Genomic DNA, 27,652 nt, shown 5'->3' on the forward strand with positions numbered 1-27,652 from the left:
TCTTAAAAAAACTTAATGCACTCATTATTTAAACAGTTTTCAAATCTACACAAACATAATTGTGACTCTAGAAACTGAATCGGTTGATCTCCTACATTAAAAAAATAGACTTTTGACAGCTGCACGTAGTCTGTTGTTCCTCCTACTTATACAGCTGGTTCATTTTACAGTTGTTCCTATAGGTTAAGCTTCCTCTCCATCCATTCTGAACAAACTCACCTGTGGAAGGAAATTTGGACGAGGTGTGAGTCTAGGAGGAGGGATAAATTGTGGCACTTTGATGGGCTGAGGAGGTGTAGCTTGAACCTGCTAAACAACAAGAGGGCCAGATGGGGAAGAGAAAATAAAATAAGAAACAGGTTTGATGAGTGATTTCAGAGATCCCAAAGCAGAGCTGGCCTTTCCCACAACCCCACACTCTGACCAACAATTCTGAAATGTGAAACGGACACTTTTCACACAGGTATAATGTTTAAATCAGCTATCTCTGAAGTTTCTGCATTTTCATTTTGTTTTACGAGTCAAACTTCTCTACATTTAGTAAAAAATGAAATCGGATTTGGCTGGTGGCTGCTCATTCAAATGCAGCTTCACAAGATGCTTACTTCATAAAGAGCAGTTCAGTAACTTGGGAAAATGTTTTGAAACATTTGATAAAAAAATATAGAACTTTAATATTCAGAACCTTTATACAAAAATAATTGGTGCTATGTATGTGATAAAGATAAGGACATAAGTCTGGTTTTCTCTGGAATGAGGAACAAAGCGGTTTGCATCCAAAGCCATTTACTTTTGGAATGTGATATTTTAAGCAGTAAATGTATTAACTTATAGCTGTAGTTCTGGGTCCATTTTTATTTAAATAACAAGATTCCACTTCAGATGTCTCTGCTTAAATGTTTGGTTTTACTCAAAAGGTGATACATTCAAATTATTTTTTTTCACCTTTTTACATGTTTCAACTGCATAGCAGTTCATGAGACTTTTCCCTCCTAAGAAAAAATACTCTGTAGAATGAGGAAACATAGGCAGGATCTCCTGAAGCAGGACGTTGCATCTGTGGGCCCAGCAACAATGAAAAAACAGCAAAACAAGTCCCATTTTTTTCACATGAGCCATGAAAGCAGCCCAAATGGAAAGCAGGAATCTAGATGAAAAATCACCCCACCAAGACAAGGAATGCTTGCCCATAAGTCTCCAAATCAGAATCACAAAAGTACCTCTTTCGCAAACAAGAGCATCGTAAAATCTCATATAGTAACATTCATTTCACATTCTTTCTCACTGTGCACCAGACATATGGCTGAATAATTAGGATAGCAATGACATAAAATCAATTATTCAAACATTAAATCATACAAAATTATTTAAATACATTTTATTGTAAAAATAATTTCTTTAACACCTATGTTTATATACTTCTTTATGCAAAATTAGCCTTTAAAATCTTCTGAGATACATAACAACAGAACATGCTTACCAATGTGACTGTGTTTTTTGCCACTATTTGGACTGCCTCTGTTCCTGGACCAGTGACTTTATTTGTTGTCTGGAGGTTGACAGGTGTGTTCTGTGCATCAGTGCTGAGGACAGTTTTCTGGCTGCTGTTGATGGCAGTCACCATGGCAATTGTAGGTCTTTGACCCACAACAGAGGCAGGCATGGTTGCTGTTGCTGCTTTTAGGACTAGAGGTAGTGTCTTAGTGGTGATCATAGATGCCGTAGTCAAAGTCTTCTAAAAGGAACATGAAGTACACTTTAAGAGTCTAGAACTCGTCCTAAAGAACCAAAACCAGTTTCTTCTCATGTTCGCTACTGTGACAATGGGGGAGACAATGGGAAAGATTTTATACGCTGATAAGCTATCTATGAATTTGGCATGGAAACAATCCACTAATTTACCAAAAATGCTTCAATGACCCTTTCACATATAAACCAGCAATCAGTGAGGAATCATTAAGTAAGTCACACAGTAGGCAAACAGGATGCAAAATTAATCTTGTAATATTTTCTTCTACGTATAATGGGTTGTAGACTGCCATCATGCTCAGATACTGGTGCTACGTTCTGTGGTGCAAGACTTATTCTGAGGGCACAAGGTGTGCTCCACCAGCAGAGGAATATCTCATAGTGGTAGGCCTAAGGTTGCCAATTCTAAGTTGGAAATTCCTGGAGATTTGGGGGATGGAACCTGGGAAGGGCACGATTTGGGAAGAGGAAGGATCTCAGCATGATATAATGTCAGTGTCCGCTTTTCAAAGCAGTCATTTTCTTCAAGGGAACTGATTTCTGTCATCTGGAAATCAGCTGTAATGCCAAGACATCTCCAGACTCCACCTGAAGGCTGGCAGCCCTATGTGGGACACAATTTACACTGACAGAATATGCCCCTTCAGTGGCAGAACACATTCCATACATTCATTCCATGCCCTCAGATGTTTGATAAGACCCACTTATCATTAACACTTTATTCGTGTACCCATTCAAAACACCAATATAACTATGATGTAAAATTTCTTTGTCGTGATCTATCACATTTTATCTCACTGTTTCTCTGAGGAACTCAGGGGTGCAGACACAATTCTCCCCACCTTTTCTTACTCTCACTACAATCCTCTGAGATAGGTTTGGCTGAGAGTGTGTGACTGGTACAAGGTTACTCAATGAACATCATGGCAATTTGAGCAAAGGTTTTCTCACACGTCTCACATACACACTTGTATAGTCACATTTCACATATTAATTTCCATGGAACCCTTGGAAGCTCTGCCTAAAAGTTCCCTGCACAGAATCTCTGGATCAGTCTACACAGAAAATGAACTATATCCAGCTCAGCAGTCTGAGGATAAATAAATTTGTTCCCTGTTCACACATTTTTCTCTGAAAAACTCTCCTTTCCCCTTCTTTTTTTTTTAAAAAATAAATCTTTATTTCATTCCAATGTACCAAAATGGTAATAATACAGTAGGTACACAAATTTCCATTAAAATGGTATAAAAAGGCAGAGTAAAAAAGACAGGCAGAGAAACAGTAAAGAAAATGAAAAAACAGTTATATAAAACAAAAAAAAAACTAGTATTACAAAGGACAAACAAATCATTTGTTAACTTCTCTTCACTCAGGCATGGAGGTGTGGAATTGATCTATGATATGGTTTTTTGTACAATTACCATCAATTTGAATTCCCTATTAGTTCAGTAGTCTTATTGTCTTATTGTTTTTGTAGCATCATTATTATATTTTTAAACATTCCTATTCCATCTAAAAATATTTCTTTCTATCCTGACATCTAAAGCACCAAAGATTTAGATTTCAGTTGTTCTGTCATGTAGAGACCAGGTCTCTGTACATTTTTCCAGCAAGTCAGTTTATCTTGTTTGAGAACATTTCAAACTTTTTCTGTCCAATCTTCCAATGTTGGTATCATTTTTAACTTCCAACTTTTTGCCAGTACAATCCTGGCAGTTATAACCAAATGAAGAAACAGAACGTTATATTTCCTGCTTACGTATACCCAGCAAGTATGCCTCTGGAGTCATCACAATTTTCCCCCAAGATTTTTTGAACTGTTCCATGGATAGATTTCCAATATTTTTGTACTTTCTTACATTGCCACCATGTGAAAAAAAGTTCCTTCCTTAATTTCACATTTCCAAAACACTGGTGAACAGCTCTTATATATTTGAACAGTGCTGCAGGAGCTATGGTAAGTACCACCTATGGAATATTTTGTAAACATTTTCTTTTGAGTCCATACATAATGTAAATGTGTTAATATTTTTCCATATCATTGCCCATTCCTCTAATTTAATAGTTTGTAATACATTTTGAGCCCATTTAATCTTGACTACTTTTCCTACTACTTTTAAAGTTTTCAACAATAACTGCTGATAAATTTTCCTTACTAGTTTAATATTGTCTTTATACAATGTTCCCTTGAAAACCATTTTATCCTGTCTCAATCCTCACTTTTTATTATCTATTTTGAAAGATTCCATTAGTTAGAAATATATAAATCAGTGACATTCTTTCCCTTGCATTTTCATTTGGTTCCTGGATTTCAATTTAAGCCCCTTACCTTTTCCCTCTATATCTACATCTAAACCAGTTTTCTCCTTCACTATCTTGTTTTATTTCTACTGGTTCTGTTCTTGACACCCACATTGGCGTCATCTCATGGAATTTTTCTTTAAGTTTAACCCGAACTCTTAACAAAGCTCTCCTAACAAAATGATTTCTTAAATTTGTAAAGTTTCTATACTCATCAGGCCATAAATAATCATGTCTGGTATTATTATGGCCTTCCATTTTCAGGAGTTTGTCTTTTATTAACATTATGTATTCTTTTAGCCAAACAAGAGCAGGTGCCTCAAAATAAGTTTGCAGGTCTAAAACTGCCAACCTTCCTCTCTCTTTATTATCTATTAATGATAGGTATTTTATTCTGGGTTTTCTTCCATTCCAGATAAATTTTCCAGATTGTTTCACCACTGTTGGAATTGCTTTTCTGCTAGAATTATGGGAACATTTTGAAACAGATATAATATTTTAGAGGATGTTCATTTTTATTATTTCTATGATGCCCATGTGGGTTTTTGCTATCTTTCCATCTCTTGTTTAATCTCCCTCGATATTTTTTCAGTTATTTTGAAAAAGTGTATTGTTACTCTTTTCTATTATAAATATTTCATTCTTCTGGTTGAGCTAAATCCCAATTTTTGTTCCAATTCTGTTCTTTGCACTTAGTTAAATGTTTAGATATCATTTTGGTTTTCTGTTTATTTCTCTTCAGCCCTGCTAATTTCCCAAAGCTATTAACTATTTCTATTAACATGATAATGTTTTCTATGCGCTCATCTAGGGATCTCCTAAACTTTGTGTAGACAGTTGGGTTTCGGTTTGCTAGAGAGAAACATGCAGTTCTCTTCACATCCTGAGCCAGAAGTCCTTTCCCCTTCTTTAAATCCCTCTCTCCCCAACTTCTCCATGCAGTTATTCCCTGCTGCAGAATGCTCACTCAGCCAGAAGCTTGGTTTTCTTTCTCTCCTTTCATACAACTCTTCTTCATATGCAAGTCTCTCTAAACACAACCACTTCACTGTTCTTATGCTTGAGTCCCTTTTCAATTCCTAAACCTCCATTTCCCTCAATAAATTCTAAACCTTACTTTGGAAAATATCTGGGTATTTTATGGTTACCGGTGGGCTACTGGAGACATTTTGAGCTTGATTGTACTCTATCCAGGTAAAGATCCCCAGATCACATGTTTTGCTCCCCCTAACTGACGAGTGCGTCAGTATCCCATGCAATCCAGGCTGTGGAAGCAGTAAGAAGTTCCCCTCTGACATACAGCTTAACTCCCCCAAAACTTGGTCTGACTGAATGTTCATAACCCAAGTTTAAGAGTCCATACATGCCTAAGAAAATGTATAAAAGGCACCACATGTGGTAATATCCTGGGAAAACAAGGAGTTGGGAGACAATGCCAAGAAGCAACTCTGTTTATAGCCCCACTCAGTCCAGTTTTCCATGCAACTCCAAGGGCCTCCACAGAGTCACTGGGGAGGCGCTCAAAATCCCTCAGAGCCACCTGAAAACAAACAGAATCTATTAACCTCCAAAAGCAGACCATCCAAATTGGTCCCCTGTCCCCACAGGGAGGAGGCAGCAAGTTCAACTGTTCTTTCTGAAGACAGTGATCTGACCACAACAAGGGCCAAACTTCAGCCCCCTAATGAAATTAGATCAGAAAAGAAGGTCCAGCATATGTCCTTTTTCATGTGTTGGGACACTACAATCTGAGACAGACACATAGCTGTCATGGAGGCCATGAAGTCCTGAGCCTGTCTTGACAAGGCAGCCTTGGCATGCATGTTGAAATCGTCAAGGATAATCATCTTCAGGGTTTCCAGCACCAAGTTTGACACCACATCCATCAGCTCAGACAGATAGTCCAATGGTAAGTTAAGTTATGTTCAAAGTTAAAGAGCCCTCAAGTGAAGCTGCTTTGAAATTGCTACCATTCTGTCTTACAAATTTCCAGTTGGAGTAAACCAGCAGGATCCCTACTTTGTCCCTGGTGTCCAATTCAGAGTACATACAATCAAGACAGTCCTCTGTCTGTACTAGTACCATGTAATGCAGGGGTGGGCAATTATTTTTTCCATGGGGCCGCATAAGAAACAGAAAATATTGTGGAGGGCCGGGCCAAAAGGCAGCGGGGCGAGATGCTTTTGAAAGCCCCGCAGAAGCCGGCAGCCAAGGCAACCGGCTTCTGCGGGGCTTTCAAAGGCGCCTCGCTCCCCAGCACGGCAAGGGGGCCAGTCAGGGTCATCCGGCGGGCTGGATGTGGCCTGCGGGCCGCATAATGCCCAGGTCTGAGGTAATGGGAAAATGCAGTACTTCTTTGAAGGACCCAAAAAATTACACACTATCACTCTGTAGTGCTCAGATTTAGAGTCGGTGATTGGTTAGAAATAATTTTTACTTCGGGGTACGCATTAATACTCCTTTTATACTAAGGAACATATGATCTCACAGAAAGAGAATATGAATTTTCAGCAAGACCATCAGCTTAAGGTATTCATACTCATTCACTGAATATCGCTATTATTACAGTGTCACAAACATTTATTGACTACTGTATTCCCATTTCAATTTAAATGCTTGGTATGCTCTAATCCCTTCAAGGAATGTTGAACGTTACAGTACAGTCAAATCTCATTAGATCTCAGAAGTTAAGCAAGGTCGGTACTTGGATAGGAGACTGCCAAGGAAGACTTTACAGAGGAAGGCAATGGCAAACCACCTTTGCTTAGTTGCTTGCCTGGAAAACTCTATGAGGTCATCCTAAAACAGTTTTGACAGCACTTTACTCACACAATTCTTTCAAAAATGTATTGTTTATAACTGATGTACAATGTAGGATTTTTTTCCATTTTAATTCTTTGAAATGAAAGGGTATTATTTTAGCAATTTTTATAGAACAGTTAAATCAGGACATTAATTGGGAAGAGACACACATGTACGCAAGCTAGGTTACATCATTTCTGAATGAGAACACACACAAGCCTCTCTACATATGAAAAGCATGGGTTGTAGTTCAGTGCTGTCTGTATAAGAACTATTCCAGCTGGAAATTTGTAAGAATGGTAGCAATTTCAAAGCAGTTTCACTAGAGGGCTCTTTAACTTTGAACATAACTTTCTACACACATAGCAAATGACCTGGAAGTTAATGTCAAAGTATATGGCACAAATGCAAAGATGTTAAAAAAAATTTTTTGCAAACCAAGAGTAAATCATGTACAATGATTCAGCCTACTCACAAAAGTCCTAAAAGATATTCATGCATATTACCAGTTTTATGTTCAAATTTCAATTTGTGTCAACTTCTTTAAAAAGCACTTTTTCACAAGCTGAACTGGCTAGTCCTCAAATTGTGACAAACTAGGCATTCTTTTATAGTGATACTAGAGTTGTCAGTCTCCAGGCGGGGCCTGAAGTTCTCTTGGAATTACAACAGATCTCCAAATTACCGAGGTCAGTTCCACTGGAGAAAAAGTCGATTTCAGAGGGCAAACTTTATAATGTACTAACATTATTTTTATTATTTTATTCTATTTATAGGCTGCTCTTCCCCTTCCAACATAAATAATAAAACACAACAATACAATAAGATCGAAATGATAATATACATCCATACAGTTTAAAACTCTCCAAAATGTCCAGATGGTGCTGACAATACCTGATAAATTCCCTGTCTAGCAGAAGCAGAGAAATAAAAGAGAAGATGAAAAGGGAGGCCACTAAATGAAAAACCACTTCTGATTCAGCCACAGGCCTTGTGGAACAGTTCCATATTGCAGGCCCTGTGGAATTGCCTCAGACAAGACCTGCAGGGTCCAGGTCTTATCTGACAAACTATTCCACCAGACTTGGGTTAGGGCCAAAAAAGCCCTAGCCCTGGTTGAGGACAGCTGGATATCTTTCAGGTCAGGGACCATCACCAAGCTGTTGTTAGCTGAGTGTTACACTCTTCGTGGAATGTACTGGGAGAAGCTGTCCCACAGATACGCTGACTCTGGACCGTTTAAGGCTTTGAAGGTGAGTACCAAAACCTTGGATCTTATTCAGTACTCTACCCAGAGACAATGTCCTGGCAGAGCACTGGTTAGATATTTGCCTACCAACAAGGACACACTTTACTGCATTTTGTACCAGCTGGAGTTTCTGAGCAGGCTCAGGGGCAGCCCTTCATAGAGTGAGTTGCAGTAGTCCAGCCTAGAAATGACTACTGGATGGATCACTGCGGCCAGGTCAGGTTGAGATAGGCAGGGTGCCAACAGCTTGATGTAGTGGCTATATAAAACAGGGGTGTCAAACTCATTTGTTACAAGGGTTGGATATGACACAAATGTGACTTGGTTGGGCCGGGCTCTGGGTGGGGGTGGTTGCCTCAGCTGGCCTCAGAACAGCATTGGGGAGAGGCCTGGACTGGCAAGCCTGCAATGGGATGGGGTGGCTGCCTGAGAGGTTGTATCAGGCCCAAGAGCCAGCTGAGGCAAACCCTCCTCACTCGGGGGAGGACATTGCCTCAGCTTGCTAGCAGGTCTAGGGGGCTGGATCGTCAGGAATTTATCAGACCCTGAGGCAACCTTAAGGGGATGGTCATTCTAACTGTTCCCACTACCACTGCCAAAGTTCCAGAGGTGTCCACAGGCTCATCAAGGTTTGGGAGGCCTAATCGAGTATATCTGACCAAGTGTGCTGATAATATTACACTGTACATTACCACATTTAAATAAAAACACTCCCCACCCCTGTATGACACACTGACAGGGAAACAGTGTCTCTGCGTCTTAAAAATAAGCCATGGAATAAACTTTATAGTCTCTCAAAGATTCAACAGCAAAAAAACGGAATCAGTGAGGCAGTTTCTTGACCACCAGTGTTCAAACTCAGAAATAATTTTGAGTGATGCTTCATGCTCAGTGTTTTTGGAGCAAGTTTTTCCTCCTCTAGTAAGGAACAGCACCCGAGTCCACCTAGTGTCTAAACTATGTAAGTTTCCTGATCAAAGCAGCAGGAAGAAAGCTGTCAAACATTTCTGATAAAAATTAGAGGAGAATTTCAAACAAGCACCAATGAAGAACATTCTGCTTCTTAAAACCTCTCAACAATATCTTATTTTCATCAAGATCTCCAGGCACTAAGAGTTCCATAGTTTACAATGATAATGAGTATGCTAAACCAGTTGGCTTATATTTCCATGACTGAATGAATGAACTTTTCCAATCAAAACTCATTAACTTTTAGCATTTGAACGATAAGATTACAGAAAAAATATGTATTTATCTCACAAATACTGAAGCCAGAAAAGAATTATCTAAAAGTTCACATTTTTGCTATTTTGTGCTCCTTCCATATGGAAGTTTTGCTCCAGTTTAACATCAAAACTGGAGCTTTTTTTAAAGTACTGACTCAACATCCTATGTTTTCCTTTGCTTGGATCTGATACAATCTTTTTAGAAAGGCAGTAATCAAATTGTGTTTGCAGACCACCTGGATGTGTGTTTTTCAAGGTCCCACCCACATCAGCAGCATTTTCTCTTTGTCTCAGTTCTCTGTCCCTTTTTTCAAGCTTTAAAAAAATCAGGAATTGCTGTATGATTATTTATTTCATGCATTATCTGTATTAGGAGTAATAAAATAACTTGTAAACACATTCTGAATAACACCTTGCAGACTTTACCTGTGATCCAATCAGGTTTGGAGAGGGTGCAGTAGTCTGCTGTTGCTGTAGCTGTAGTGACTGTGGCGTTTGTATTTTATTTTCCACCAATGGCTGTATTTGAAACTTGCTATCTGGTTGTTCCTGCTTTACCATGAGATTCTTCCGCAGCTGTTCAACCACTCTTTTCTAGCAAAGGAACACAAAAGCAATATATGTGAGTACAACACACAAGGATGTCAAGTTAAAAAACTCCTTACTGACTGATAGCCCCCTTGTGCCTGATATATTAACTCCTCTAATGAGTGAATCAATGACAAGCAACATGGTGGAATGTGCCTCCAAACAGAGGGATCAGAATAGCCCTATTAGGGTAAGCAACTTCATGTACCAGCATAGCTGCACCACATACGTAGGATCATCATAGATGGTGCTTTATTCTACTTCCAGAAACTTCAGGGAATATTAATAAACAGACTTGACAATAAAGTCACATGCTCTACTGTGTTTAAGATCGAGAAAGTACATGTCAAAACTTATGGTGATTTATATGACTAAAATTCTTCAGAATATTTTGTTACTCCTTATAGAAAGCTGAAATCCAAGTTGGCATTTCATTAGAGCCCAAAAGCTGGAAATACTTAAATAGTTTTAAAAAGTTTTAAATTTTGAATGTTATACATTTGTTAGGACAACAGATGCACTTTTCAAAAAATGCTAAATCCAACAATTTTCAGAAATTTTCTGAGAACTTTGCAGTTTAATCCTTCTGCTAGGATTTAAATACCATATTTCCAGGGGCTCCAGCCATCTCTACAAACTACAGTTTTGTGTCATCTTTTCACAGAACAGGAACACAAAATGTTTCAGGCCCTTTGGAGGCCATATCTACCCATTCAGTGGCCAACTATTAAAACTGCTTATGCACAGCCTGGTCAGGTAATTCTTCAGATCTCTGTCACACATTCTATATTACTGCCTTCTCTTCTAAAACACCGTGGCTCCTAGACTCTCTTCTGGGTAACTGGTACTACAAAATGATTGCATTTCAACCTGTCAAGTAAGGCCTCGAAGTCACTAGTCTACCTTATAAGCCCACATGCTCTCTCGCACTTGTATTGGTCTTCTGGGGCACACCGATGGCTTAGACTTAAAGGAGCATCTCTTTTGTTTTACAATAGTTTTTTTGCCTATAGCAATGTGTATCAGGCACCCGCAGCTCTTTTGAAGTCTTGTTTATATTTTATAGGACCATTTGCTATTAGAACTGGTTATTGTAGTCTATCTGGAAATGTACATTTAAAAATTACAACAGCAAGAGTTTACTCAAAAAGCACAGAATCTGCTTCACATTTCACTTTATACATTCAACCATTGAGCAGTCATTTAAGATTGCTTTCTGAAAACATCAACTGTTACAAAGCAATTTAAAATGCTATGTCAGCAAGCAGAAACAGGAACGTTTCCAAAAAGCAATGAAACAAACAGGAAATAGAAAAGAAACCAGTTATACCTGCCAAACAAAAACTCCACCTATTAACAGCATGGGAGACTACATTACCATACCCAACAAAATCAGACAGGATTGTTTTTCTTTTCTGTAGCTGTGCTTATAAAGTTCAGGGATAATGGTGATTTTCTACCAATTCTGTAGTTCAAGGAAACCAGCACCAGAGAGCTGGAATTCAATTGCTTCATGTCCTTCACCCCACAACAAAACAGCAGGGGAAGAGGAAAGAAGGGGGAAGCTAAGCTTGAGTACTCCCGAGCCAGACTGCTATAAAATGCGAGAGCCAATCTGAACTGGAAGTATGGAGAGTAGGAGTCAAGTGAGTCACACAACATTCACAACTCTTCTTCCCCCAAGCGCTGAAACAAAGCCCAGGAGAGCTGTGGAGAAAAACAGGAATGAAAACACCTGCAAACTTTCATTAGTTTTTGCAGAAGAACAAAAGGCTTGCATACTTACACACAGAACAAGCAAAATGGAGTGGGAAAAGTTATTTCTGTACTGTGGCCTGTTGAGAAAGATTATACTTGTTTGGCAGCTGCCCCCATTTAATATGAGACTATTCAACTGAAAGGAACTAATTAGGTTTGAGGGATGCATAAAATGCATGGGCATTATGAATAAAATGACATCTATCGCTACATAAAATTTATACTGAATTGAGTATGTCAGGGTTGCTTTCTAAAACTTTTTTTTTAAAAAAAAATCTTGTATCTTTATTTCCAATGGAGTCACCTATTCACTGGTTGAGGACTGATTTGAAACAATTCCACGCAAGCATGCACCACATTCAGAGCAAATGTCACAGAGGATGCAGCATGAAAATATGAGCTAACTATGAGGATGGTAAGAGAATCAAAGCAAAACTGGTACAATGACAGAGTCAGTTTGCAGAAGTAACAGCTCAGTGACTATGTTGGCAATACTCAGCAGAGGAAAATAAAAAAGAATGGAGAAGGAATGGGAGAGTTTGACCTATATAGGCATTGTGACAAGGGAGCCAGAGGGGGCACAACTTCTGTGCGTCACGAGGGGGACACATTCGACTGCTATCCCCTCTCCCATTGCCAATAACTGAAGCATACTTGGAGATCTCCCAGAATAACAAATGTTCTCTAGGCTAAAGAGACCAGTTCCCCAGGGAGAAAATGACAACTTCAAAGAATGGTCTACATGGAACCATGACCCGGCTGTGCTCCCTCCCATCCCCCATCCCCACCCTCCCCAGGCTCTGCCCCTGGATCTCCAGGAATGTCTAAATCCGGAGTTGGCAACTGCAATTCTGGTGCCCACAAGAGATCGACAAGAGAAGGTTATAGACGCCAAAGACTGCACTGCAGTAGTATTTGGATCATTATTGCCTCAGCAAGTGGAATTTTCATTTATCATCGCAGTAGACTAACGTTAACTAAGCCTGCTGGGGTGTGTGTCACAACTTTTGTTCACAGATGGTGGGAACAGTAGACAGAGACGTGTGTGCGCGCACACGCGTGCACTTATAGCAGCAGTGGTGTAGTGGTTAAGAGCAGGTGCATTCTAATCTGGAGGAACCAGGTTTGATTCCCCATTCTGCAGCTTGAGCTGTGGAGGTTTATCTGGGGAATTAGCCTGTGCACTCCCACACACGCCAGCTGGGTGACCTTGGGCTAGTCACAGTTCTTCTGAGCTCTCTCATCCCCACCTACCTCACAGGGTGTTTGTTGGGATGGGGGTGGGGGAAGGGAAAGGAGATTGTAAGCCCCTTTGAGTCTCTTTACAGGAGAGAAAGGGGGGATATAAATCCAACTCTTCTTCTTCTTAGTGCTGTTAAGTCACTTCTGACTTACAGCAACCCTACACATTAATAACGCCCAAAATGTTCTATCATTAACAGCCTTGCTCGAGTCTCACAAATTGAGGGCTATTGCTTTATCAAGTCAATCCACCTCATAAAGACTTCTTACCTACGAAGGGAAGGTACAAAAAAGCCACAACAGTCTCCCATGCATACACAACCCTAGTTCCTTTGTCACTTCTGTCTGAATAACTGAGTTTTACAGAAGCAGCTGCACGCAAACATACTGACACTGACTCTTGATAGCTGCATACCTTGGCAAGCCTGCCTCAGAATGCAAATTTAAAATGTTTAGGGAGAACTACTTTGGCAAGAGTGAGGGAATGATTATGGCTGATTCTTCTTCCTTATGGCAGCTTTCCATGCCTCATGGAATATCTAGAAAATCCAGCAACCCATAGTAGTGGTTTGTGGGGGTGGGGAGATGCAGGGAGCTGCTGGCTGGGAAGGCAAGAAAGATCCACCTCCATGAACTTGTCCCTTTACATAAGGCCGGATATTTTCTGAAAACTATGTTCCAAGCTAGCATTTTCTAACCTTTTTGAATATCACGATGCCTTTTTGACATCAAAATTTTTTGCAGACCCCACATGTGACAGTAGTTATACAATTAGTATCCACTAATTGAGAATATAACTGACAAACGGATCAACATGTCATTACTTAATGCACATGTGGATTCATGGACCCCTTGCAACAGCTCCACAGCCCCAGCTTTGTCATACTGAAGGCAGATTACACATGGGCCAAAAACAGCTGTGTGAAAACAGTGTGAAAATGGTTTAAAACCGTGTAAATGGAATTACACCATTTTCACACTGTTTTCACACCGCTGTTTTTGGCCCAAGCAGAATACGCCAAACTGGTGATATAATGTTGAGGCAGAGATACAAACTAGCATGGTTAATTGGATCAGCTTTGTCAATTTCACATCAAACTGCTACCGGTTAGTGCTGGGGGAAACTGAAACGAATACTAGGAGTAATCATTGCATATAATCAGGGACTGCAGCAATGATGATTGTATGTTACTACAGATCAAATTTGGTCAGAAAATGTGGTTCTTTTTGTGTATGTATATGGGAAGTGGGGATGGGCTACGTGTTTCTGTTCCTTCAGGTAATGCTGCCTGCTTTTTTGACTTCCATTCTGGAGTTGATAGTTCTCAATAGTAGAAATGGAGGCTGAGACAAGTTTTGAATTGGTGCTTCAAAATGTAACTGAGCAGTGACACTGGAGTACCTGCTCAAAAGAAAAAAAGGAGGCTGTTCTCTTGGATAATAAATACCCTGTTTCTCCAAAAATAAGACATCCCCTGAGAATAAGATGTAGTAGAGCAGTGGTGGCGAACCTTTGGGACTCCAGATGTTATGGACTACAATTCCCATCAGCCCCTGCCAGCATGGTCAATTGGCCATGATGACATGGGGCTGATGGGAATTGTAGTCCATAACATCTGGAGTCCCAAAGGTTCGCCACCACGGTAGTAGAGGTTTTGCTGAAGTGCTAAATATAAAACATCCCCCGAAAGTAAGATGTAGCAAAGTTTTTGTTTGGAAGCATGCTCATCGAGCACAACACCAGAGCATGCAGCTGTGGAGCGGAAAAATAAGACATCCCCTGAAAATAAGACACAGTGCATCTTTGGGAGCAAAAATTAATATAGCATAGTTTAACATTAGGAATAGATTATCGTCCCCCTGACCAAAGTGCACAAGAGGATTCTGAGATGGCAAAAGAAATTAGAGAGGCCAACAAAAGCAAAAATGTTGTGGTAATGGGCAATTTTAACTATCCCCATATAAACTGGAAAAATGCATGTTCAGGTCATAGTAAGGAGAGAACATTCCTGGATATGTTAAATGACCGTGGCTTAGAGCAGATGGTTGTAGAACCTGAACCAGGGGAGATGTGGATCCCTAGAATCTAATTCTATGTTGGGACCCAGGACCACCAGATGGTGCGAGGAAGTCAGTGTTGCTTATTGAGCCGATAGGGAATAAGCGCACCACAATGCTGTCAGTAATTCAGTATCTGCATGCGAACGAAGTGACAACTACTAATGTAGTTACATTTGCACCCCTTCCAGAAAGGGAAATTTCTCAAAGATGAGGGGGATGGCTGTTAGAGGAAGGCTGAAAAGGAAAATCAGGAGAGTCAAAGACTGTCCAAGATGCTTGGAGGGTTATTTAAAAACACAGTCCTTAAAAAGCTCAGCTGGAATGTGACACTTCCGCTTAGGTTGTGGGGAAAGAGCAGCACCCAGTCCAAAAGAAAGCCACCATGGTTAACAAGCTGGGAGGTTTGAGGAAATTATTAGGGGAAAAAAGATGTCTTTTTAGAAAATGGAAGTCCCAACTTAACTGATGAAGAATACCGGAAGAGGAGAAACACAAATGGTGTAGCAAAAGAGAAGCAAGTTAGCCATGTAAGGGAGGCAAAAAAGGATTATGAGGAACGCAAGGCTGCGAACATCAAGACCAGGCAACAAACAGTTCCTTCAGAAGTACATCAAAAAGCAGGAAGCCACAGCTAGGGAAGCGGTAGGCCCAAGTTAGATGATGAAGAAGGAACAAAAGGTTGTGCTAAAAGATGACAGGGAGATTGCAGAGAAGCTGAATGAATTCTTTTGCATCCTGTCTTCTACCCAAGAGGAGGGAGTGAGGAAAAATTCCCTGCACCTGAACCAAGCTTCTATAGGAGGTGAATCCAAGGAACTAAGCTTGAAGATAGTGGTAGACAAGGAAGAAGTTCTGGCAGCCATTATGATAAACTAAATGCTATCAAATCCCTCTGTCTCCAGGATTGCATTCATCCATGAGTTCTTAAAGAGCTCAAGCATGAAATTGCTGATCTTCTCACTTTAATATGCAACTTTATCCCTGAAATCTGCCTCCATCCCTGGAGAGAGACTGGAGAGATGGCCAATGTCACACCTGAAGCTTTAAAAGAAAGGGTCTTAGGGGACCCAGGAAATTACAGGCCAGTCAGTTTGACATCTGTTCCTGGTAAATTAGCAGAATCTATCATTAAAGATAAAATTATAAAACATGTAGAAAAGCAAGACCTGCTGAGGAAGAGTCAGCATAGTTTTTGCAGAGGCAAGTCCTGTCTTACAAACTTACTAGAGTTCTTTGAGGGTGTAAACAGGCATGTGGATAAGGGGGAACCAGTGGACATTGTCTACTTGGATTTCCAAAAGGCTTTTGACAAAGTTCCTCACCAGAGACTATTGAGAAAACTCAGCAATCAAGGAATAAGAGGGGAAGTCCTCCTATGGATTAAAAACTGGTTGGGGAACAGGAAACAAAGGGTGGGTATAAATGGGAAGTTCTCACAATGGAGAGATGTCGGGAATGGTGTCCCCCAAGGAGCAGTGCTCTTTAACTTATTCATAAATGACCTGGAAGTGGGGGTGGGTAGCGTGGTGGCCAAGTTTGCAGATGCTACCCAATTATGTAGGGTGGTGAGAACCACAAAGGATTGTGAAGAGCTCCAAGCGGACCTTGATAAATTAGGTGATTGGGCTAAGAAATGGCAAATGCAGTTCAATGTAGCAAAATGCAAAGTGATGCACATAGGGGCAAAAAATCCAAACTTCACATACACGCTACAAGGGTCAGTGCTATCAGTCACAGACCAGGAAAGGGATTTTGGCGTCTTAGTTGATAGTTCCATGGGAATGTCAACTCAGTGCATGGCAGCTGTGAAGAAGGCAAATTCTATGCTGGGGATAATTAGGAAAGGAGTTGTTAATAAAACTGCAAGGATTGTCATGCCCTTATATAAAGCAGTGGTGCAACCGCACTTGGAGTACTGTGTCCAGTTCTGGTCACCACATCTCAAAAAGGATATCGAAGAGATAGAAAAAGTGCAGAGAAGGGCAACGAGGATGATTGAAGGATTGGAGAACCTTCCTTATGAGGAGAGGCTGCAGCGTTTGGGACTCTTCAGTTTGGAGAGGAGATGTCTGAGGGGGATATGATTGAAGTCTATAAAATTATGCATGGGGTAGAAAATGTTGACAGAGAGAATTTTTTCTCTTTTTCACAATACTAGAACCGGGGGCATCCATTGAAAATGCTGGGGGGAAGAATTAGGCCTAATAAAAAGGAAACACTTCTTCACGCAACGTGTGATTGGTGTTTGGAATATGCTGCCACAGGAGGTGGTGATGGCCACTAACCTGGATAGCTTTAAAAACGGCTTGGACAGATTTATGGAGGAGAAGTCGATCTATGGCTACCAATCTTGATCCTCCTTGATCTCAGATTGCAAATGCCTTAGCAGACCAGGTGCTCAGGAGCAGGAGCAGCAGAAGGCCATTGCTTTCACCTCCTTCACGTGAGCTCCCAACGGCACCTGGTGGGCCACTGCGACCGGCAGAGTGCTGGACTGGATGGACTCTGGTCTGATCCAGCAGGCTAGTTCTTATGTTCTTAATATAAGACACTGTCTTATTTTCGGAGAAACACAGTAACATCCCACCATCATCAGGAATAACACATTTTCAGCAGTAGCAAGTGGAATAAGTGCAACTGAAGAGACAAGGGGGGAAAACCCCCAAAATTATGGAGGAAAAGAAGATATGTGGAACGATTTCATAGAAAATGTTTTCTAAGACATAAAGTTTGACAACTGAGAAAATCTGTGGTAAGCTGTGCACATGGAAAATGCCACGCCTGAGAGGCTACTGATCAATAACAATGCTAACTGAAGAATGAGAAAACAGTCTGCTTTAAATGGAGTAGCATCCCCCCCGCCCCCCCCCCCAAAAACCTTGAGGCTGGAGTACTACAAGGTTTGTTACTGCATGTAGATATTCAAGTCAAGTCACAAATATGGAACACAGTATCATTGGTTTTAAAGAAAGGATTAAGAATCAAAGTGTCATATACTGTTGACACCATACTTTCAAATCTTGCTTCAACAATCCCTTAAAAACTGCTGGTTATCATTCTCCCCCACCTCAAACATGGCTTAACAAAACAAAAGAACTGTATATCCTGATTAGATTTGCTGCATTATGAAAAGCAAGTGATACAGAAAAATTAGACGCACTATGGTATCTATTTATTCATCATATGTAGCAAGTTAGGGTGAAGATATGAATAACATGTTTTTGTATTATGATATTTTGATTATATTAGTGTTAAGTATCAGGGTACATAGGGAGGAAAATTCTAGGTGCTGGACAAGATCTTGAGCATGGAGAACTGTGCTAAGTCCACTGATATTTCTCCTTGTGCACTGCTGGATCCAAGCCTAGGTAAGTCATTGGGAAAATATTTAAAATCATATTGAAAATTCGTAGTATCAAAACATATGACAATGAGAATATATTTTTTTATATTTGTAAGCATGTGAAATTCTATAATAGTTTTTAAAACTGTTATGCCAAATCATAAATTAAGTAATAAAGTATGTATTATGTGCTGTTAAAACAGTAAAATAAATTTTGGTTTGATAAGGAAACACTGTAAATGTTCAGTTCATCCCAAAAATGTTACACACACACCCATTCCCCACTAAAAAACATAAGAGATGGGGGAACCTTGCTTCATTTATGGCTTTAAAATGTTTGAAAACCTCATTGGTCTAGGCTTTAAACAATTTTGCTTGGTATGACAATTCTTCAGGCAGTGAGATCTGATCAATTAGAAAGGCTAATTGATCAGATCTCACCACTGCCATACTCTGATCACATCTAGTACAGATTATTTTAACACATAGGGTTGCCATCTAAGTCCAGTTGGAACCTTCTTATACAGCAGAAAAATACATCTGAGCATTTATTTCCAAGAACAATTCAAAGCGATGTTGCTTACCTTTAAGTCTTTAACAGACTAGAAAGGTATCTTAAGGGCCTCTCTCACATGAACCTACTGCAACACTGAAATTGTTTTTGGATTTCTTATTATTATGCCCATTTTATCTAAGTGACAGTTTAGCCATCAGGGGCATGGTGTTCTCATTGCTGGCATCTAATTTATGAGACTTTACTCCTATTCATCTGCTGTCTTCTTTGTTATCCTTTAAAAGCCAAGTGGTAACATATCTATTTTTTCAGGCAGTTGGCAATTTGTGTGGTGTGGTTTTGAGAATCCTGTATGATGGCTGGCTCTGCTTTTTTCATCATGAAGTTTTTCAATACATTTTATATGCTGTTAAACAGATCTGAATATTGTCTTAAACGTTTACTGTCCGTATCTTACCATACTGCACAACAAAGTCTGAAGGCTTTTTCTAGCATAAGGAACCGTCTTCCAGAGAAACAGTCTCTTTAGTTGCGGAAGGTTTCAAACTTTACTGTGCGGAGTGGTAGGATAAAGGCTATTGTTTATCATTTTTACTGTAACCACTGCAAGCTTTGCTGATTTGAATTGTTTTTATTGCTGTCAACTGTTTTATAACATAACTTTGTTTCTGCACCTCAATGGAGTTATGGTTACAAAGCAGCAGAAAAATGAACAAAATTTCCACTTAGAGCACCTCAGGTATAGGTAAATACTTTACTATAGAGAGCTGATATAGCTGAGCAAGATTAGACTAATGGCTGGACGTAGTATAAGACAGTCAAGATGTTCTTCAGAATCACCTGATTTTAACAAATCACAGTTACTTTATCTCCTAAAGTCAAGTGGTCCTACTTGTTTCTGAATCATTACCCAGACAGACCTCTAAATATAACAGCTAGCGTCAAACAAAAATCAGTAAAATGTTCCTTAACCTTTGAAAATGTCTTTCAGATGAATGAAGAACCGCAGAACGATATTATCGTCTAGAAGAATTGGTTTCTATACCTCACTTTTCTTTACCTTTCAGAGTTCCAAAGTGGCTTACAATGATAAACCCTTCATCTCCCCACAACAGGCACCTTGTGAGGTAGGTGGGGATGAGAGAGTTCTGAGAGAACTGTGACTGGCCCAAGGTCACCAAGCAGGCTTCATGTGGAGGAGTGGAGGTCTCCAGATTAGAGACTGTGGCTGTTAACCACTATACCACATTGGCTCCTAAGAATCTTAAATATGTGCCACCCATGGCAATATCCCAAATGAACAAATCCTTGATAAGTTTCTGGAGATTAGGAAATTCCTAGAGATTTGGGGTAGTAAAGAATGAGGGCAGTGGACTTTGAGGAAGGGAAGGACTTCAAAAGGATACAATATCATAGACTCCACCCTCCAAAGCAGCCATTTCCTCTAGAGGAGCTAGGGTTGCCAACTTCCACATGGGGGCAAGCGATCCCCTGAAATTACAACTCCTCTCCAGATGACAGAAATCAATCCCCCTGAAGAAAACAGCTGCTTTGTTACCTGAAATGGTGGGAGTCTGTCCCTTTTAGAGTGGGGAATTAGCGAGAGCAGTCTCTTGGTTCAGCAAAAGGTCGGACAAGCTCAAGAACTATGTTGCTTGTGTATATCAAGATCCACTTTTGCAAGAAATCCGCAGGAGAGCAAAATAAAGTAACACATTTATTCAGGGATAACAGGGGTACCCAAGAACACAATAATCAAAACAGCAAAACACAAACACTGTCCTAGCATATAGATAGTGTTGAGTGAATAGGTCTGGAGGCAGAGTTAGGGAATTTGGGGGAAAAGTGGAGTGATGCGTTACCAAATCTTGAAGAGACTTGAATCTAAGAGGCAGAAGCAGCGATTCACACTGAGCTACAAGAAGGTAGGGTGGAAAGCAGATGGCACACAGAATGACTGACCCCGAAGGCAGGCTCAGTAGTACCGGGTGGAACAGTGAGGTCAGACCAGCAGTACAGACATACTGAACACGGAATGTTATACAAAGGCTTATTTTATGCAGGAGATTGGTTCCTCTAGCCATACTAAGAGAGCTTAATCTCCCATTTCAAAGGAGATTTCCTGTTTTCCAGAGGAGAGACAAAGAAAGGCACTAGAATTTTAGTACTAACTTAGAATTGAGTGTTGGGTGACTGAGAACCGGTTATATTTCGGGCTAATTACATTTTAGGGTAAAGCTGATGGAATTACAGCTTTGGGACAAAGTCAAATGCAAACTAAGGTGGTCAGTGAGGAGTTTTTGTGCTGCGGGGAACACCCTGAGGCACTCTCTTTAGCATGGCTATTGCTTTGCTGGATCACCTATTCAGCGGCTGAAGATAAGGAGAAGCTCTTTCTGGGTGCAAGCATTGTTTACCTATTAATCCCTTTATGGAGGGAGAGGCAGGTTATCTGCATGACAGGTGCTGCAGAAGGGAAGGCCCTGCAAGGTATTTGTCCTTTTGGGTATCTCAGGCCTTGCAGAAACGGGCTTCCCACCTTGGCACTGCATGCCAGGCTCCTCAAAGATTGGCGAGGTGGATAGAAAGCAGACCCCCCCCCACTCACCAGTGGTCAGTCTGGTAACAGTTTTGGAGGGTGGATTCTGTGGCATTACAGCCTGCTGAAGTTGCTCCCCTCCCCAAGCCTCGTCTTCCCAAGGCTCCACCTCCAAATCACCAGGAATTTCCCAACCTGGAGCTGGCAACCCTATAGAGGAATTGATCAGTATAGCTAGGTTGGCAACCCTAGAAAGCAGAGAAGAAAGCAGGAAAATGAAGAGGGTTTGAGGGTTTTCAAGAAAGGGAAAGAAGAGACGGCATGGGAGGGGGAAATGAGATGCCTCCTGCAAGTCTTTGCAGGATCCCACTTGTATCCTCTATTTATGCATGTGGTAAACACAGGTTCAGTTTCTCCACAAATAATCTTCAACTGTTTGTTCATTTCAGTTTCATTTTTCCTCACACCTATTTCATAGTTATAATTTAATTCATCAGAAAATACAGACCTTTGTGCACATTTTCACTGTGAAATGACCTTAAATCAAGCCAACTGTACACTGTGTTCAAGAACAGTCCCTGGAGCAAGCAGAATTATATCTGTATTGTGCTGTGTCTGCAAACACTGTTTGTGCTGCATAATGTACAGACACTGTAAGATCAATTCAACAATACCAAGACAATTTAGAGACAGTGTATAACAGACTTCTCTCTGTGATACACTTCTGAAGATGCCAGCCACAGATGCAGGCGAAACGTTAGGAACAAGAACTACCACACCACGGCCACACAGCCTGGAAAACCCACCAGAACCAATTTGAGAAAAGTTTGAATACATTTTTAAAAGTTATAAAGACGACATTCTAGTTTTAGAAAGTATACATTCTCATACCTTAGTTGTGGATGGTTAGAATTATTTCTTCCTCTCAAGGCCTCAACAAGGACCAACTGGCAAAATCACAGCTTTAATGGTGGACAGAAAAAGCTTTAGCCAAGTACTGTATATGTTTTCAGCTGAACCACAAACTCCAAACTAAAGCAGATGAATGCATTGGACTTTGGGGAGGGAGAGATCAGCCTAAAGATGCCACAATTATCTGAAACCTGCCAACCCAGATGAGATCAAGGGAGAATTTCTTCTGGTCCTGGCAGTCATTAATTGTACCTCTACCTGCTTCCTTTACATTCTGCATTATAAGTAACAAAAAGTGTATCAGCCATTTCATCCTACATTGGGAAGTTTGAGGGTGCATCCCACTTGATCAAAGGGCTAAAAGAAACTCCCTGCTTCTGAGGGAGCAAGTCTTTATCACTCTTCTGCCAAGCCCTCTTTCAGATGCTTTCTGTGGAAAAGGTGATCCATCTCCAGGGAAGGGACATCTGATGTCTCCTTTTGACTAAAAAGAGACTCTATTTTTACTTCCTATATTTTTCCCCTCTTAGATCTCTGAGTACAATTCAAAGTGCTGATTTTTTCTTTAAGGCTCTAAATAGGTAGATTTTTTCTTTAAGGCTCTAAATAGGTAGTCCCCAGCTCATCTGTTAAAATCCTATTCCCAAGGCCTACTCTCTGTTTTCCTGTCTGCAGAAAAATGGTGGGTGGCAACCAGAGATAGAGCTTTTTTGGTGGTGGCCCTTTTTGACTATCCTCCCATTGAGGATCACCTGGTCAAAAAAAAATCTTTACAACCAATACTTTAAAGCTGTTTTGCGGACTGCTTCATTTAAGTTGTTTTATGTCCTGGCTTGCTAGTAGCTTGTTTTAAAGTCTGAACATTTTTACTATTGGTTTTTGTTTTATTTTGGTTTACTTTGTGAGCTCGTTTTGTTTACTTTGTGAGCTGCCTTGAGCAGGTCACTAGAGAAGTGCCATGCACATTTTCTAAATGCTAACCCACCCACCCCTTTGTTCTTTAGTTCTGAAAGACTGTCTGGATTATCTTCCCTCGTTAACCTGCTTCTCAAGACAACTCTCCTCACTAAGGGAGAAAAGGGCAGGTGGAATCCTTTCCCATTTCTCATATGTCTATGCAGCCTATTTTCAAGAGGTGTGTAACGGTTGTCTGATGTGGAGCAGTAATGCAACCAAGCTCACCTTGATATCTCACTTAACAAAGCAAAGTTGGTTCTTCAGGCAAATAGTTTCTGGACCATAGTATAAGTGTCTTTCTCATTAGCTACATTCATGGAGAAAGGTGGCCCTTACCTCTTGATCTCTACAACCAATCATGGGGCTGCTTCCACGGAATTTTCCGGGATGTGAATTCCACCTTTCATATTAGAGTCCCAGCTAAAACACATGAACTAATACATGTATCCAAGGTGGATTCTCTCACGTCAAGGAAAATTAATGAGTAGCCTAGAGAGCTTATTACTATACTTAATAAGTCTATGTGCGAGTAGAAACCATTAAAAGGTTACATTTTGTATCCAAGAGGTTTGTCTGGCTGTTTAGCACCTAATATGCAAACATTTGCAAGATAAAAACAGATAGCCATACAGCATTTCTTTCTCTTTTCCCCCCAAGTGTGCGCCTTGGCAGACTTGAGTGGTTCAAGTGCTTTCTATTCTACATGTACTTTATTTACTTTTGCATGTTGCTTGATAAGTGTTATCATCTTAATCACTTGAGAGTTGATCTACAGGTGATTACTATATTGAGAACTTGCCTGAGGAAGGGCAGAGTACAGCTTTCCAGTTGCTTCCACCCCTGTGATTAGGAGTTGCATTCTACCTAGTGTTGTGCCACTAATGAAAATGAGACATAAGAGGTAACAGCGTCAGTGCATGTATGTCTATTAAAACCTAATCTTTAAACTGACTTGGGCAGGGTGTCTTGAAAGAGTCTATCGCTTTCTTCCCAGCAGGAAGGCATACTGCCATGACAACGGGGATTTCAAGAGGAAATGTGGATTCTCACAGACTGGATACTACAGGAAAAACTCTCTTTGGACACCAACATAGATGAAGAATACCTTAAAAGAATGGAATACAGTAAGAGAAAAGAAAAACAGAATAAAGGGGGTGTCTATAATTTCTAGCCAAGCTTTTCTTAGAATGCTGTTGCTAATAGAGGCTCTGCCCAGGGAAATTAAAGCATTCCTATCAAATTTTGCATTTATGTCTATAGTGTGTTTGTGTTTGCCAATCACACTGTCATAACTTTAGACTGTTGAACCTCTGCTCTAGGGTTCATAAAAGAGCAAGTACTTGTCACTCTCGGAGCAGGAACAGTGAGATAGACTGGGTGAACAGTCCATTTTTCTTTATAATTACACTCCATTAACCTTCTACATGAAAGCTCCCCTGTGCTTTCATATCAGCTGCACCAACTGCCCATGTTTGATAAGGCTCTATGGAGTCTGCAGAACTGGCAAGTGTAACAGAAGAAACACTTTAATACTGCAGAGTTAAGCACAAACCAACACATAGTTCTGTTACATCACAGGAAACATATCTAGCTCAATTATATAAGAATGTGCCTAGCCCCTCACTTTCTTTTCCATGAAGCTTCAAACAAATATCACAGACACCAAAAATAAAGTTTAAACAGCTATTCACCATATTGAAATGCATATTAACTGTGTATTTCATGGAAACTTTCTAAGAGAAGAGTTATCAGCACATAAATAGGCAGGGTTGTAGACAAGGAAATAGCCACGCATTAGATCACATTCCAGGATAATTGACTACAAAAAAGAATGCAGCAGCAAGCCTTTATTGGCATAGACAACAATACAGCAATAGTAAAGGACTGATGTAAAAAAACATAAATATACAATACTGGAAATAAATGTTAAGTGAAAAGAAATCTACCGGCATTTAATAATTTCCAGGAGAAAGTCTGCCACTATCATACAGAGAGAAGGATCAGGATTGTCCAACAAGTAGTGTAATCTAATTAAAACGGGGAGATCTGGTAAATGTAAAGGAGCAAGATTCAAATACTTGGATCTGATTTCCTTCAATCTGGGACAGTGTAATGGTGGTGGAGCCAGGGGATTCCAACAGAGACCAGCATTACCACGGGCACAGAAAATCTTTAGCAGCACTTTTCTTGCTTGTTAAATCTGCTTGCGTGTAACAAAGTGAGGAAGGCATAACATTGATATTCAAACCTGGCAAGCATAATGGCTCTCCTACTTTGAGCGGGGTTTGTCTAAAAAAAAAATTTACAAGTAGTGTACCCAGAAGTGGCCCTGTTCAAATGGGAGAAAAGAAATACAGGGGGGGAGCAAGTTTTTCTTGGCTGCAGATGATTGGGGTACAGAGGAACTCTCTCCCTTATCCAATAGTGGATCTTTTAATTTTGTATAAGCTTCTGAATAGGACAAAAAGCAGAGTGAATCTGCTGACAGTCCAATGTAAAACCATTTTTTCTTCGATTATGCTGGAAAACTAAAGAGTTGGAATGGGTGTCGGAAACGGAGTGGTGAACCAGGGAATTACACAGGCCGAGAGAAGAAGAGCGTTCATGACCAGAATCTAAAAGCCCTCAGCCAAGCGGCAGATTCCAAGGAGTTTTGACCTAACTCCAGGCAAAGGGCTGCGTAAGGCACACAATTCGGGAATCCAGTTATCTTATGAAAACATTTGGATTGAAGGGAATTCAAAGAGTGGTTAACAGCTTGAATCCAAATTGGGACTCCGTAAAGCAATCTCGAGGTGACTTTGGCACTGAAAAATCTGAGGGCAGGAGGACAAAAAAGAATGAAGAGTACGTTGACCCCATTCATATTAATTCCCCAAAATATCCTAAATGAAAACTGGTTTGCAAGCAACATTAAACGTGCAGCCTTTTCTGGAGTGACTACATAAAATACAACCTTTTAAAAAGATGGTTCTATTAATAAATGTATCCTTCATGAGTACGTAAATCTGTGCCAAGTGTATAACAACAGCAAAACTGAATGCTTTTTTCTTTGCGCAAAGAAGCAGACAAAGCACCAACAATAAAGTGCTGCTGGCTTTTCTTTATAAGATTAAGTAGAACTCTGGAATTTATAGGGACAGAACTTAAAGTCTGTTAATCAGGAAACTGAAAATCTGATTTTTTTTGGAGAAAATGGAAATGTTATATGTTGTTTTAACCAACTATATCTAGTTACATAAAAACTATTTCACAAGATTGCACAGTACATTTGCATGGCTAACAGCACAATCCAGATCCCAGAGGCGGCTGGGGACAGCCCCACTCCTGTGCTACCCTGCCACCTTCACAAGGCTTTCAAAAAGCCTCCCCAGCAGTGGAGGGGTGCCATGAGTCCATCCTCCCTCCCCACCACCAGCGTTCCTGGGAGAAAGCCCAGCAGGAGCTGATCAATGTTGGCTCTGCCTCTGGGAACACCCTTGGGATGCTCCCAGTTGTACTGGCCTACAAGTTAGGCCGACACATCTCTGGAAGCAGTGGATAGAGACAAGCCACATGCTGTGGAGCTCAGTGGTACCCACCCACCTCTCTGTTTGCCCTCCTGGTTGGCTAAGTGCCTTCTGAGAGGACAAACTGCCCCGGACTCCCTGCATCTGTATTGGACTGCCTGACAAAGAGGATGGGACTATGCGAATAAAAGGTTGGTTAGGAGTAGGATAACTTATCAAAGACTAGGGCTATCTGGGTGTGTAGGTGTTAAATGCCATCAGGTCCTGTCTGACTCATGGCAACCCTATGTATCAATGTTCTCCAAGATATCATAAACAACCTTGCTCAGGCCTTTAAAAAAACTGAGGGCCATGGTTTCCTTTATATAGTAAATCCATTTCATGTTGAGTCTTCCTTCTTTTTTGAGGCCTTCAACTTTAAATAAAAATCTACTCTTAATAAAATTATGAGAAATTGTGAAGAGTTTAGGATTAGGTTTGTAGTATATGGTCAATAGAAATAAAATACAAAACCCTGAAGACTGAAAAAGGAATCTGATTCCTAAATGTTGGTGCTGACTCTTAGGGTCAAAGAAAATTTGTCAAGGCATGTACAATGTGTGTACACTTAAGGTCATGGGGTATCAAGCAAACTCAGATTGCCTGTGATATACAAATGCAGGCATTCAGCTGAATCAGAGTATTTCTTCTGCAAGTCAGAATTCTAACCCTGAATTAAACTGTGGTGGGGAAAACAAATTCTGATTGAGCAGGGTGCCTGAGTCAGAGCTTGTTTCAAATCTAGATTCCATAATTGTGTGAAAGGAGAGTGGGAAGGAACAAGGATTATGTTTGAGCATGGCAACAAGTTGTGTTTGTGTCCATCTTGGATTGATTTTTAATAGATTGTAACAACTAAATGC

General features: G+C 40.4%; 1 protein-coding gene across 9 annotated transcripts in view; it reads right to left on the bottom strand.

Annotated features, from left to right (window-relative positions):
* The window catches only part of PHF21A (PHD finger protein 21A), a 194,807-nt gene that overhangs the window by 38,616 nt on the left and 128,539 nt on the right, over positions 1-27,652 (bottom strand). For 5 of the 9 annotated variants that reach the window (XM_048483804.1, XM_048483803.1, XM_048483807.1 and 2 more), the window contains exons 6-8: positions 9,754-9,921; positions 1,481-1,735; positions 220-309 (exon numbers count right to left, since the gene is read on the bottom strand). In XM_048483804.1, the coding sequence (XP_048339761.1) occupies positions 220-309; positions 1,481-1,735; positions 9,754-9,921 (513 nt within the window). The remainder of the gene's footprint in view (positions 1-219; positions 310-1,480; positions 1,736-9,753; positions 9,922-27,652) is intronic. The other 4 variants (XM_048483808.1, XM_048483806.1, XM_048483809.1 and 1 more) reach the window with 2 other exon arrangements.

Source organism: Sphaerodactylus townsendi, linkage group LG02, assembly GCF_021028975.2.
Source record: "Sphaerodactylus townsendi isolate TG3544 linkage group LG02, MPM_Stown_v2.3, whole genome shotgun sequence".
Lineage (NCBI taxonomy): Eukaryota > Metazoa > Chordata > Lepidosauria > Squamata > Sphaerodactylidae > Sphaerodactylus > Sphaerodactylus townsendi.